Source organism: Scardinius erythrophthalmus (genome assembly GCF_964197995.2).
Source record: "Scardinius erythrophthalmus genome assembly, chromosome: 15".
In the NCBI taxonomy this organism is placed as follows: domain Eukaryota; kingdom Metazoa; phylum Chordata; class Actinopteri; order Cypriniformes; family Leuciscidae; genus Scardinius; species Scardinius erythrophthalmus.
Window position 1 is genome coordinate 15,766,887 of NC_138235.1, and position 14,502 is coordinate 15,781,388.

A 14,502-nucleotide genomic window follows, 5' to 3' on the forward strand; every position below is an offset into this window, starting at 1 on the left:
CATTAGGAGGGTTATGAAATACATAGCCTTTATCTTTATAGACACACAAATACACTTTCACACAGGCTCACCGCTGAGTCCTGAAGATCACTGTGAGCAGTGTGAATATGATGGACGCTGCCAGACCCAGATCCAGATTCAGCAGGACAGTACAGAGAAACGTCACCAGCCACACCAGCTAGAGGAACAGACAGAGGAGGGCTTTTCACACTAGCTAACCCTGGTAGCCTGGCAAGCCAGGCCCACATCAAGTCTGGGAACACACCATTGGCATGGCTCAATCCGAGGGGCTGGATAAACGGTTGTCTTTCAAATTCCCTCTGCACCCAATAGGACAGCGCTACAACCAACCAGAGCGTTTTCCCACCAGCGGAGCGAGTTGATAGATTAAACTTTTGCCGTATCCGGTCGGCAAAACTACGAACACATCTACCTTTTTTAAGAATGACTTCAGTGCCGTTCTTTGCTCTTTTCTCAAAGAAAAGCTTAACTCCAAGTCCTCCAGAGTCGCGGCCAAAGCCGATTCGAAAGACTGTTCTCCAGCAGCAGCTCTTCTTTGTTTTCAAGTAGCAGGGAACCGTCGCAACTCTGTCTTCATTATGATAAGCCCGCCGACTCTATTCACGATGTGATTGGCCTGACTAGAGTTTGGTTTTTCCAGCTCGAAAGCCAACGGAGAGTTGCTAGACGACACTGGCTGCAAAATAACATTTGCTGCCGCTAGGGTGCGTCTAGATTTCTAGGCTATAACCCTGGGTTATTTTGCTTCACATTTCACACTGCTCATAATTTACCCGTGGTTAAAGGGGTGGTATAATGCCCTTTTCACAAGATGTAAAATAAGTCTCTGATGTCCCCAGAGTGAGTATGTGAAGTTTTAGCTCAAAATACCCCGCAGATATTTTTATATAGCATGTTAAATTTGTCACTTTTTGAGGGTGAGCAAAAACGCCTCGTTTTGTGTCAAGTCAAGTCAAGTCAAGTTTATTTATATAGCGCTTTTCACAACACAGGTTGTATCAAAGCAGCTTCACAGTAATAAATTAGAACAATACATCAATGTTTGTTTCTAGTGGAACGTCTACGTTTGGTAATGCTGATCAATAGTATCGTTGATTGATTAATTAAATTAAATATCCCCAAATATCCCCAACTGAGCAAGCCAAAGGCAACAGTGGCAAGGAACCGAAAAACTCCATCAGGTGACCTAATGGAGAAAAAAAAACCTTGGGAGAACCCGGGCTCAGTCGGGGGCCAGTTCTCCTCTGGCGTTTATATGCTAGAAGTCGGATTTAACTGTAAGATTAAAAGTATTATATGAATGCCTGGCTGAAGAGATGCGTCTTTAATCTAGTTTTAAACTGGGAGAGCGAGTCTGAGCAACGAACAGTATCCGGAAGACTATTCCAGAGTTTTGGTGCTAAATGTGAAAATGCTCTCCCTCCTTTGGTGGACCTAGATATCCTAGGTATGACCAAAAGCCTCGAATTTAGTGACCTTAAAGAGCGCGATGGATTATAGGGCGATAGAAGATCCGTTAAATAGACTGGAGCTAAGCCGTTTAGGGCTTTATAAGTCAGTAGCAATACCTTGTAATTAATACGGGACTTTATAGGTAACCAATGTAGGGATGATAAAATCGGTGTTATATGATCATATTTTCTTGATCTAGTTAGAACTCTAGCAGCGGCATTTTGGACTAACTGTAGCTTGTTTATTGAGGATGCAGGACAACCGGCTAATAACGCATTACAGTAATCTAGTCTCGAGGTCATGAATGCATGAACTAACTTTTCTGCATCAGAAACAGATAGCATATTACGTAGCTTAGCAATGTTTCTAAGGTGGAAAAAGGCTGTTCTTGTAACATGAAATATGATTTTTAAAAGACAGGTTGCAGTCTAATATAACACCCAGGTCTTTTACTGTAGAGGATGAAGTAACAGGACATCCTACTATGTTAAAGTTGTATTGTGAGAGGTTTTGTGGGTGGTTTTTTGAACCGATAAGTAGTACCTCTGTCTTGTCTGGATTTAATAAAAGAAAATTATGCGTCATCCAATCTTTTATATCTTTAACACACTCTGTCAATTTGGATAATTTAGCGTTTTCATCTGGCCGTGATGAAATATAGATTTGAGTGTCATCAGCATAACAATGGAAACTAATTCCATGTTTCCTTATAATATTTCCAAGTGGCAGCATATATATTGAGAATAATAGAGGGCCTAACACAGATCCCTGCGGCACTCCATAGTTTACTGGAGTTATGATAGATTTTTCTCCATTTAAATAAACAAAATGGTAGCGTTCAGATAAATACGATCTAAACCAGCTTAATGCTTGTCCTTGAACACCAGTATAATTTTGTAGTCGATCTAAGAGTATTGTATGATCTATAGTATCGAACGCAGCACTAAGATCAAGTAAAACTAATATTGAGATACAGCCTTGGTCAGAAGCTAAAAGTAAATCATTTGTGATTTTAACGAGCGCAGTTTCAGTGCTATGGTGCGGCCTGAACCCAGACTGAAACTTTTCATAGGTGTCATTTTCTTGTAAGAAAGAGCCCAGTTGAGCGGACACAACTTTTTCTAGTATTTTAGACATAAAAGGTAGATTTGAAATGGGTCTATAATTTACTAGATTATTCGGATCTAATTGTGGTTTCTTAATGAGAGGTTTTATAACTGCCAGTTTAAATGTTTTTGGAACATAACCTAAAGATAAAGACGAGTTAATAATATTGAGGAGAGGCTCTTCCACTACAGGTAACACTTCTTTCAATAGCTTAGTTGGTATAGGATCTAGTAAACATGTTGTTGTTTTAGATGAAGTAAAAAGTTTATTTAACTCTTTTTGTTCTATAGTTGTAAAGCACTGTAATTGTTCTTGCGGGGTGATAATTGAGGCTGAATTATAAGGCGCGATTGAGGATTGAACGTTTACAATTGTGGTTCTGATGTTTTCTATTTTCTCAGTGAAGAACTTCATGAAATCATTACTACTAAACTGTAATGGAATATTTTGTTCAGGAGACATCTGTTTATTTGTTAGTCTCGCCACGGTGTTAAATAAGAACTTAGGATTGTTATGGTTGTTTTCTATTAGTTTGCGTAGATGCTCAGCCCTGGCCGCTTTAAGGGCCTTTTTATAACGTGACGTACTGTCTTTCCATGCGATTCTAAAGACCTCTAAGTTGGTTTGTTTCCATTTACGCTCTAAATTACGGGTTTCTCTCTTTAGAACACGCATAGTATTGTTGTACCATGGTGCTTTACTTTTCTCTCTGACCTTTTTTAATCTAATGGGCGCAACAATATCCAATGATCCAGAGAGAATGGTGCTCATAGTGCTAGTTAATTCCTCAAGTTCATCTGTTTGTTTGGGTTCACTGAGCAGCTGAGACAGATCCGATAAGCTGTTTGAAAAATTATCTATGGTGGATGGAAGGATTGTTCTGCCTAATCGATAACGCGGCGCAGCATGATAAATTACAGGAGTACGTAATATGCAAGTTACCATGTAATGGTCAGTGACATCGTCACTTTGTGGAATGATATCTATATCGGTTGGATCGGTTCCATGTGATATAATTAAATCGAGTGTATGATTAAATCGATGAGTCGGTCCGGTAATGTTTTGCTTGACCCCAAAGAAGTTTAATAAATCTGTAAACGCAGCCCCTAACGCATCATTTTGATTATCTACATGGATATTAAAGTCTCCAACAATTAATGCTTTATCGAAGTTAACTAATAGGTCTGAGAGAAAATCTGCAAACTCTTTTAGGAAATCAGCGTAAGGCCCAGGCGGTCTATATACGGTAGCCAAGGCTAGAGATAATAGGGATGTTTTTCGAACATCTAAGAGCGTAACATTTAGTACAAGTACTTCAAATGAAATAAACTTATAACCCGTTTTCTGAGTAACATTGAGAAAATCTCTATAGATTGTTGCAACACCGCCGCCACGACCATTCAGACGGGGCTCGTGCTTATAGGAGTATCCTGCTGGAGTAGACTCATTTAAACCAAAATAATCATTTGGTTTAAGCCAGGTTTCAGTAAGGCAAAGTACATCGAAGCTATTATCTGTGACTATTTCATTTACAATAACTGCCTTAGGTGTGAGTGATCTAATGTTTAGAAGACCTAGCTTTAAAAATTTTTTTGATTACCAATAGCAACATTTTCTGGTTTAATAACAATTAGATTTTTTCTAGATCCTGCAGTAGATTTATGATTTGATCTCACTAAACGAGGAATAGACACAGTTTCTATGCAATGTTCTACACTATTTATATCAGTTAAATTGGTGCAGCAGAGACTATGATTTGGACTTTTGTTTACTAGTCAAAAGGTATTTAACATTTTGGAGATGTTATCTGACAGAAGATCCAATCCGAATCTGCTTGGGTGTAAGCCATCAGCACGGTAAAGCCTAGGACGCTCCCAAAACAGATTCCAATTATTTACAAAGAGAAGTTTCTGCTCATTGCACCATGACATTAACCATTCATTAAGCGCAAATAATCTACTAAACTTTTCATGACATAGTCGGTACGTGGGAAGCGGTCCTGACACAATAATCGTTATATCAGGCGATGTGCTGCGTACCGTATCGATCAGATTCCTGAAGTCTTTCTTCAGAACCTCCGTCTGGCGCAGTCTGATGTCGGCCCCTCCCGCGTGCAGGACAACGGTTCCGACGCGCTCGTTCAGAATCTCGGGAACGTGAGCAGCGATTTCAGAAACACGAGCACCAGGAAAGCAGTGACTATGCACCTTACTTTTATTTAACGTAACGTGTACGTGTCGAACGATGGAATCGCCGATGATCACAGCATCGCGTTCTGTTTCGCGAAGAGGGGAGAAGCGGTTTTGTGTGGATATCTCGAAAACCGGGAGGGTCGGAGAGAGTTTTCTTGGTCTAGACCTGACTCGCGACTTCCGCTGCGGAAAAATCCAGGCTTCGTGATGGCATGTTGGAGCCGGAGTGAACGAGACCATGGCTGATCGCGACCTCGACGTTCGGGACCGATGTTGAGGAACGCACGGAGTAGACGAGGTCGGAGTCAGCGGGTTAGTAACGTTAATCTCTGATTTGTGTGCCTCGGCACGTGATGTTTCAAGAGCTAACCGCCGGTCTATCAGCTCGGCTTTTCTTAAGTCAAGTCAAGTCAAGTCAACTTTATTTATATAGCGCTTTTCACAATACAGATTATATCAAAGCAGCTTCACAGTATTAAATAAAATAGTACATCAGTGTATGTTTCTGGTGTAAAACATCCACGTTTGGTAATGCAGATCAATAGCACTGTTGAATCGATTAATCAAATTAAGTATCCCCAACTGAGCAAGCCAAAGGCAACAGTGGCAAGGAACCGAAAAACTCCATTAGGTGACCTAATGGAGAAAAAAAAACCTTGGGAGAACCCAGGCTCAGTCGGGGGCCAGTTCTCCTCTGGCGTTTATGAAGTAGAGACCGGATTTGACTGTAAGATTAAAATATTATATGAATGCCTGGCTGAAGAGATGCGTCTTTAATCTAGTTTTAAACTGGGAGAGCGAATCTGAGCAACGAACAGTATCAGGAAGGCTATTCCAGAGTTTTGGTGCTAAATGTGAAAATGCTCTCCCTCCTTTGGTGGATCTGGATATCCTAGGTATGACCAGAAGCCTCGAATTTAGTGATCTTAAAGAGCGCGATGGATTATAGGGCGATAGAAGATCCGTTAAATAAACTGGAGCTAAGCCGTTTAGGGCTTTATAAGTCAGTAGCAATACCTTGTAATTAATACGGAACTTTATAGGTAACCAATGTAGTGATGATAAAATTGGTGTTATATGGTCAAACTTTCTTGATCTAGTAAGAACTCTAGCGGCGGCATTTTGGACTAACTGTAGCTTGTTTATTGAGGATGCAGGACAACCAGCTAATAAAGCATTACAGTAATCTAGTCTCGAGGTCATGAATGCATGAACTAGCTTTTCTGCATCAGAAACAGATAGCATGTTACGTAATTTAGCAATATTTCTAAGGTGAAAAAAGGCTGTTTTTGTAACATATGAAATATGATTTTCAAAAGACAAGTTACAATCTAATATAACACCCAGGTCTTTTACTGTAGAGGATAAAGTAACAGGACACCCTACTATGTTAAAGTTGTATTGAAGGAGGTTTTGTGGGCGGTTTTTTGAACCGATAAGTATTACCTCTGTCTTATCTGGATTTAATAAAAGAAAATTGTGCGTCATCCAATCTTTTATATCTTTAACACACTCTGTCAATTTGGATAATTTAGCGTTTTCATCCGGCCGTGATGAAATATATAGTTGAGTGTCATCAGCATAACAATGGAAACTAATTCCATGTTTCCTTATAATATTTCCAAGTGGCAGCATATATATTGAGAATAATAGAGGGCCTAACACAGATCCTTGCGGCACTCCATAGTTTACTGGAGTTATGATCGATTTTTCTCCGTTTAAATAGACAAAATGGTAGCGGTCAGATAGGTATGATCTGAACCAGCTTAATGCTTGTCCTTGAACACCGGTATAGTTTTGTAGCCGATCTAAGAGTATTGTGTGATCTATAGTATCGAACGCAGCACTAAGATCAAGTAAAACTAGTATTGAGATACAGCCTTGGTCAGAAGCTAAGAGTAAATCATTTGTGATTTTAACGAGCGCAGTTTCAGTGCTATGATGCGGCCTGAACCCAGACTGAAACTTTTCATAGGTGTCATTTTCTTGCAAGAAAGAGCCCAGTTGGGCAGACACAACTTTTTCTAATATTTTGGACATAAAAGGAAGATTTGAAATGGGTCTATAATTTGCTAGGTTATTTGGGTCTAATTGTGGTTTCTTAATTAGTGGTTTTATAACTGCCAATTTAAATGTTCTTGGAACATGACCTAAAGATAAAGACGAGTTAATAATATTGAGGAGAGGCTCTTCCACTATAGGTAACACTTCTTTCAATAGTTTAGTTGGTATGGGATCTAATAAACATGTTGTTGTTTTAGAGGAAATGATAAATTTATTTAACTCTTTTTGTTCTATAGTTGTAAAGCACTGTAATTGTTCTTGCGGGGTGATAATCGAGGCTGAATTATAAGGCGCGATTGAAGATTGAACGTTTACAATTGTGGATCTGATGTTTTCTATTTTCTCAGTGAAAAAATTCATGAAATCATTACTACTAAACTGTAACGGAATATTTTGTTCAGGTGACGCTTGTTTATTTGTTAGTCTAGCCACGGTGTTAAATAAGAACCTAGGATTGTTTTGGTTATTTTCTATTAGTTTGCGGAGATGCTCAGCCCTGGCCGATTTTAGGGCCTTTTTATAGCGTGACGTACTGTCTTTCCAAGCGATTCTAAAAACCTCTAAATTAGTTTGTTTCCATTTACGCTCTAAATTACGGGTTTCTCTCTTTAGAACACGAGTAGTATTGTTGTACCATGGTGCTTTAATTTTCTCTCTGACCTTTTTTAGTCTCATAGGTGCAACAATATCCCATTTTCCAGAGAGAACGGTGCTCATAGTGCTGGTTAGTTCGTCTAGTTCATCTGTTTGTTTAGGTTCAGGCAGCAGCTGAGACAGATCCGATAAGCAATTTGAAAAATGATCTATGGTGGATGGAAGGATTGTTCTGCCTAATCGATAACGCGGCGCAGCATGATATATTACCGGGGTACGTAATATGCAAGTTACCATGTAATGGTCAGTGACATCATCACTTTGCGGAATGATATCTATATCGGTTGGATCGGTTCCATGTGATATAATTAAATCGAGTGTATGATTAAAACGATGAGTCGGTCCGGTAACGTTTTGCTTAACCCCAAAGGAGTTTAATAAGTCTATAAACGCAGCCCCTAACGTATCATTTTGATTATCTACGTGTATGTTAAAATCTCCAACAATTAATATTTTATCGACATTGACCAATAGATCTGAGAGAAAATTTGCAAATTCTTTTAGGAAATCAGCGTAAGGCCCTGGTGGTCTATATACGGTAGCCAAGGCTAAAGATAATAGGGATGTTTTTCTATCATCTAAGAGCGTAACATTTAGTACAAGTACTTCAAATGAAATAAACTTATAACCCGTTTTCTGAGTAACATTGAGAATATCTCTATAGATAGTTGCAATACCGCCGCCACGACCAATCAGACGGGGCTCGTGCTTATAGGAGTATCCTGATGGAGTAGACTCATTTAGACCGAAATAATCATTTGGTTTAAGCCAGGTTTCAGTAAGGCAAAGTACATCTATGCTATTATCTGTGACTATTTCATTTACAATAACTGCCTTAGGTGTGAGTGATCTAATGTTTAAAAGACCTAGCTTTAGAAATTGTTTTTGTTTACTAATAGCAACATTTTCTGTTTTAATAACAATTAGATTTTTCCTAGATCCTGCAGTAGATTTATTATTTGATCGCACTAAACGAGGAATAGACACAGTTTCTATGCAATGTTCTACACTAGTATTTATATCAGTTAATTTGGTGCAGCAGAGACTATGATTTGGACTTTTGGTTACTAGTCAAAAGGTATTTAACGTTTTGGAGATGTTATCTGACAGAAGATCCGATCCGAATCTGTTTGGGTGTAAGCCATCAGCACGGTATAGCCTAGGACGCTCCCAAAACAGATTCCAATTATTTACAAAGAGCAGTTTCTGCTCATTGCACCATGACGTTAACCATTCATTTAGCGCGAATAATCTACTAAACTTGTCATGTCCTAGACGGTACGTGGGAAGCGGTCCTGACACAATGATCGTTATATCAGGCGATGTGCTGCGTACCGTATCGATCAGATTCCTGAAGTCTTTCTTCAGAACTTCCGTCTGGCGCAGCCTGATGTCGTTCACTCCCGCGTGCAATACCAAAGTTCCGACGCGCTCGTTATCGTTCAGAATCTCGGGAACGCGAGCAGCGATTTCAGAAACACGAGCACCAGGAAAGCAGTGACTGTGCACCTTATTTTTACCTGATGTAGCATGGACGTGCCGAACAATGGAATCACCGATGATCACAGCATCGCGTTCTGTTTCGCGAAGAGCGGAGAAGCGGTTTTGTGTGGATAACTCGAAAACCGGGAGGGTCGGAGAGGGTCTTGGTCTAGACCTGACTCGCGTCTTCCGCTGCGGAAATATCCAGGCTTCGTGGTGGCGTGTTGGAGCCGGAGTGAACGAGACCATGGCTGATCGCGACCTCGACGTTCGGGACCGATGTTGAGGAACGCACGGAGTAGACGAGGTCGGAGTCAGCCGGTTAGTAACATTAATCTCTGATTTGTGAGCATCAGCGCGTGATGTTTCAAGAGCTAAACGCCGGTCTCTCAGCTCGGCCTGTCTCACTAAAAGGTCGTGGATCTGTTTCTCAACAGCTTCCAGCTCAGACTGTACCGCGTGCAGCTCAAATGTGTCCTCACCTGCACCAAAAGGTAGACTACTTGCATCTGATATATTCGCCATTTTAACAGATGGACAGTAAGTTAGCAACGACACTACCAGTGATGCTATCAATTAATACTAATTTCTGACAAGCGTCTTAGATATAATCCGTCTTTTAAGTGGTACGGGTGTAGAGTAGACGCACGATAGGTGAAAAATGTTTGTAAGTGAGTGTTGAGAAGACGCGTTCAGCCGTGATCCCCGGGAGTAACCTATAAGAGTATCCAGCGTAGAATCACTAACAGGCTTGAGACACGTCTGCTCAACAGTCCGCGTTGTAACTATGAGGTTTGAGCAGTAGTGCTTCTCAGTGAGGAAAAGTAGAAAATGTTTGTTGTAAGTAAGTTTAAAGAGTAAAATCAAGAATTATAAATCAAATCGATAGAGCTCCAAAGACAACAACGCGTTCAGACGCGACGCATGCGCATTCGACAACAGGAAGTATCAACTACTTACTAAAAGGTCGTGGATCTGTTTCTCAACAGCTTCCAGCTCAGACTGCACCGCGTGCAGCTCAAATGTGTCCTCACCTGCACCAAAAGGTAGACTACTTACATTTGATATATTCGCCATTTTAACAGATGGACAGTAAGTTAAGTTAGCAACGACGCTACCAGTGGTGCTATCAATATTAATACTAATTTATGGCTTAAGTCTTGGATATAATCCGTCTTTTCAGTGGTACGGGTGTAGAGTAGACGCACGATAGGCGAAAAAATGTTTGTTTGTAAATGAGTGCGGAGAAGACGCGTTCAGCCGTGATCCACGGACGTAACCTATAAGAGTATCCAGCGTTGGATCACTAGGCTTGAGACGCGTCTGCTCAACAATCCGCGTTATAACTATGAGGTGAGGAAAAGTAGAAAATGTTCGTTGTAAGTGAGTTTAAAGAGAAATCAAGAATTATAAATCAATCGATGGAGCTCCAAAGACAACAACGCGCTCAGACGCGACGCATGCGCATTCTAAACAGTTGTGTCTGTGCCTTTAAATGCAAATGAGCTGCTTCTCCCGGCACAGGGGGTGGAGCTTCAAGAGCTTGTGTTCTTAGCAGCTTCGATTACCTCACACAGACTGCACTGAAAATTTCAAAAACCTTTAGCCTTTTATGTTAAACCGAAGTCAGCATGATGGAGAGACTCAAGAAGAAGTGACAACATGTAGACAACATTTCTGAATGGTTAGTTGGTGAATTTATGTAGCTTATGTGTAGTTATCTTCTAGTCATTGATTAGCATATTCTGTCATGATAATCTATAAATCGCGCTCCCGGGGGCGGGGTTTATGTAAATATTAGGGTTAGTGATGTCACAAACCCGTGAAGAAGCTCATTTTAGTCCCTACCAGCCGTTTGTTGTAGTCCTTAAAAAGCGATTTCTTTAAAAGCAAATATCTGCCTTTGCTTTGAACTTTGAGCGTTGTAACTTTTCCGATGTTGTTTATGCTCAAACAGCAACATTACACACTAACTAAAGTTAGAAAAGTGAAATCAAAATCAACCACACCTTTAACAATTAATCCTGGGTATTCATAAGCAGACATTTCACTGTATATTTGTAAACCCTAGGTTAATGTCCTTATTTGCATATTTGTGGAGTCGGTGTCACTGATTGGACGAATGTGGCATGCAACCTATTTACATAAAGGCTCTAGCATTGCACATCCTCGTATTACAGTATATATTGCCATAGCCGACTATCAGGTTTATACTTTTCTTTTTTTACTTTTTGACTATAAAGGTAAGAATGAAACAGTCTCTTCTTCACTCCAATTGTCACATTTTCTGACACCATTTGACCATTTGTGTTTTGGTGACTGTCCAATTTGAATATGAGGCATGTAATTGGTTGTCCATCGCTAAGCATCTAGTCGTAACAATCTAACACCTCATCCATCGTTTCACACTGTATACATTTGGTACACGGTTAAAAGCAAATGTCCCGGCCCTAGAGAGGGTCGGGACACAGTATCATACACAGGAGACAGACATATTTATTAGTCTTCAATGATCAGATCTCACCATATCTACTCTGTTGCTCTTCCATAGAGCAGGAATATCCTGACACTGCATGAACATTCCCTTCAGATTCACAAACACGATGGTGGAAAGCACAGCCTGATGACAGACACACAAACAACAACTTAAAAATTGCTCTGATGTCCAAACGGAGGATTAGGAGTGCCGCTTCAAAGATTAAGGAATACATTTTTAATGGACTAATTTGAAAAAAAAATAGCCTAAATCAATCAATAAATAGGCATATTTAAAATTATGTAAATATGTAGTTAAATATATATATAAATATATAAATAAATAATTTCTAAACACAGCTTTCATTGGCTCCAGAAGTATTTTTTAATTGGCATTTATTCTAATAATCTAATAATAATAGATCAATCACACCTTTACAAACTTTCATTTTGAAAAAACTATTTATATGGAATTTGTTAAATAAATAGTAGAAGGAAAACAAAATTGTAAATGATGTAGGCTGACTACAATAAAACATACTGATTATAAGTATGGACTATAGTACATTTGAAGTTTACTCCAAAATATTCAGATACATACAAATGTTTAAATGCAGTTCCCTGCAACCTGGCAGTTTTTTTGTTTTTGTTTTTTTTTCACTTTAATAAAAAAAAAAATAATGTCATTGGTCAGTTGATGCAAGTGGATGCAACCAATTAACAATTTTAAGATATACCCCCTCTTTAGTATTATTTATATAATATAATATTATAGTATTTATTAATATTCTGTATTAGCATTCGTATTAGCATGTTGTTGTTTATTATTATTCTATTTAGCTTTAATTTATTTTTATTTCAGTTTTAATTATTTTAGTACTTCAAATAATTACAGTTAGTTGCCAAGGCAGTTTTTCAAATTTAAGTTTTTAATCTAATATTTCTATTTTATGTCAGCTTTGTTTCAATTACCAAAAAATATATTTTTTAATAATTTTAGTTTTAGTTAATAACAACAACACTGGACACAAGAGCCACCAATGAATGCCAGTGTTTGTAGAGAGGTCCTGAATTACAGAGTTTTATTAATTTCAAGTATTTTAATTACATAATGTAATTATATATCACAAATGCTCCTCTCTATATTGATTGTATCTTTATATTTTTTGTGTAGTGTTCATTTGAGTGCATGACTTACTGTGGGCAGCTCCTCAAAAAGTGACCCGAGCTTTAGAACTGTAATGAGCACAATAACAGCAGATATCACTCCAGCCACCTACATGACACAAAAGTACATTCGTAGTTGAGCATAACAGACAGCATATGTTTTATATATCTATACTGCATGTGCAAAAGTTTGGGGTCGGTATGATTTTGAAATGTTTTTGAAAGAAGCTCACCATGGCTGCACTTATTTTATCAAAAATACTGTAAAAACAGTAATATTTTGAAATATTATTACAATTTAAAAGAGCAGTTTTCTATTGTAATATATTTTCAAATGTAATTTATTCCATTGATCAAAGCTGAATTTTTCAGCATCATTACTCCTGTCTTCAGTGTCACATGATCCTTCAGAAATCACTCTAATATGATGATTTGATGCTCAAGAAAATGTTGTTATTATTATCAATTTTGAAAACAGTGCTGCTTCATATTTTTGTGGAAACCGTAATACATTTTTTTTTCGGCTCAAAAGAACTGCATTTATTTGAAATAGAAGTTTTTTTCTGCTTTACTGTCACTTTTGGGTAAACGTGTTAATGTCTTTTTTTGAGCGGTACTGTATGTTTTTCTCAAGTGGAATATCACCTGTGTTTTCCCCCCTGTGCTCTCCTGGACAAGACTGCGAGATAGTGAGGAAGTGACAGAGTAGCACTGGAAGAAGCCACCAATGACATTACTGAACCCCAACGCCAACAACTCCTGCAGAGGGACAATGAGAGACTCTCACCTCTGCACAATGCTCACACATTTTCAGAGCATGATTTATCTATGTGAACAAGTGTACTGAAGGCATACGTGCCACATGGGTTGGTTGGCCCGTGTCGGTTTTGGGTGAAATATGTTGTACCTGATTGCTGTCTACTTTATATCCATATTTGAGAGCAAAAGTCTTGCCCAGAGAAATGCTGATGGCGTATCCCACCACAGCCACGGCAAACGCGTCTCCTACCACTGAGGAGAAGAAACCCACCTCTGGGACTCTGGGTGGCACCAGCCTGTAGATAGGTCAGAGGTTACAGATCTTCTCCCAACCAACCTTTGAGTGTGTCTTAAATGCTTAATATATGCTTAACTATAATAATAGTCCAAAAAATCTATAAAGAATTAAAAAAAAATTAACAGTTTATTGAACCTTTAGACAATATATTAAAATATTTGCATGTTTTTTGTTGAGTATCATATTTGATAAATCAGGCTTTTATGGCTCATATGATACAGGAAAATATGAAGCTCGTTCTTTTTTCAGAGGCCAAAACTGAGCAAAAATGTGCAATTTGATGCAGTTGCTGATATGGCCAAAAATTTTGATGAAATTCTGATAGCTTGTAATGTAAATCAATTAGATCTTTATAACAGTATAGCAGATACTTACATTAAATGCATATAAATATCATTTATCACTCTATATTTCCCATAATGTCTTAAGATGATATTTAAATGCTTAGTTTTATGACCAAAGTTCTGTAGTTATTATAGTGGGGGCAAAAAATATAATGCAATGCAATACAATGATGATCGAGAGATGAACAAATAAACGTTCCTCAAAACCCTTATGGATCATATTTGATACTCACATTTGAAGGAAGTCAAAGGTCCAGTAAATCTCACACGTGAGGGTGTAAGTGATGGAATTTCATGAGGCTTGGGATTAGTGCTTTGCTGTTTTGATGGTGTTAACAAAGTCAGTCAACAGAGATTAAGACCAAGAAGTGAGTCACCAAGAAAACTTTCTAACCTTCTGCAAGAGGATTGGTGTTTCAAGAGAAACAGTTTAATTTTCAGTACCCACTCAAAATCTGTCCCTATGTACTGTATGTGATGTGAAGCA

General features: G+C 38.6%; 1 protein-coding gene across 1 annotated transcript in view; it reads right to left on the reverse strand.

Moving 5' to 3' along the window:
• Positions 1 to 14,502, reverse strand: part of slc26a6l2 (solute carrier family 26 member 6, like 2) — a gene marked incomplete at both ends in the record, with an annotated part of 31,725 nt that overhangs the window by 3,721 nt on the left and 13,502 nt on the right. Inside the window, 5 exons of the mRNA XM_081387105.1 lie at positions 72 to 178; positions 11,497 to 11,592; positions 12,646 to 12,723; positions 13,260 to 13,373; positions 13,522 to 13,669. Coding sequence (XP_081243231.1) covers positions 72 to 178; positions 11,497 to 11,592; positions 12,646 to 12,723; positions 13,260 to 13,373; positions 13,522 to 13,669 — 543 coding nt within the window. The remainder of the gene's footprint in view (positions 1 to 71; positions 179 to 11,496; positions 11,593 to 12,645; positions 12,724 to 13,259; positions 13,374 to 13,521; positions 13,670 to 14,502) is intronic.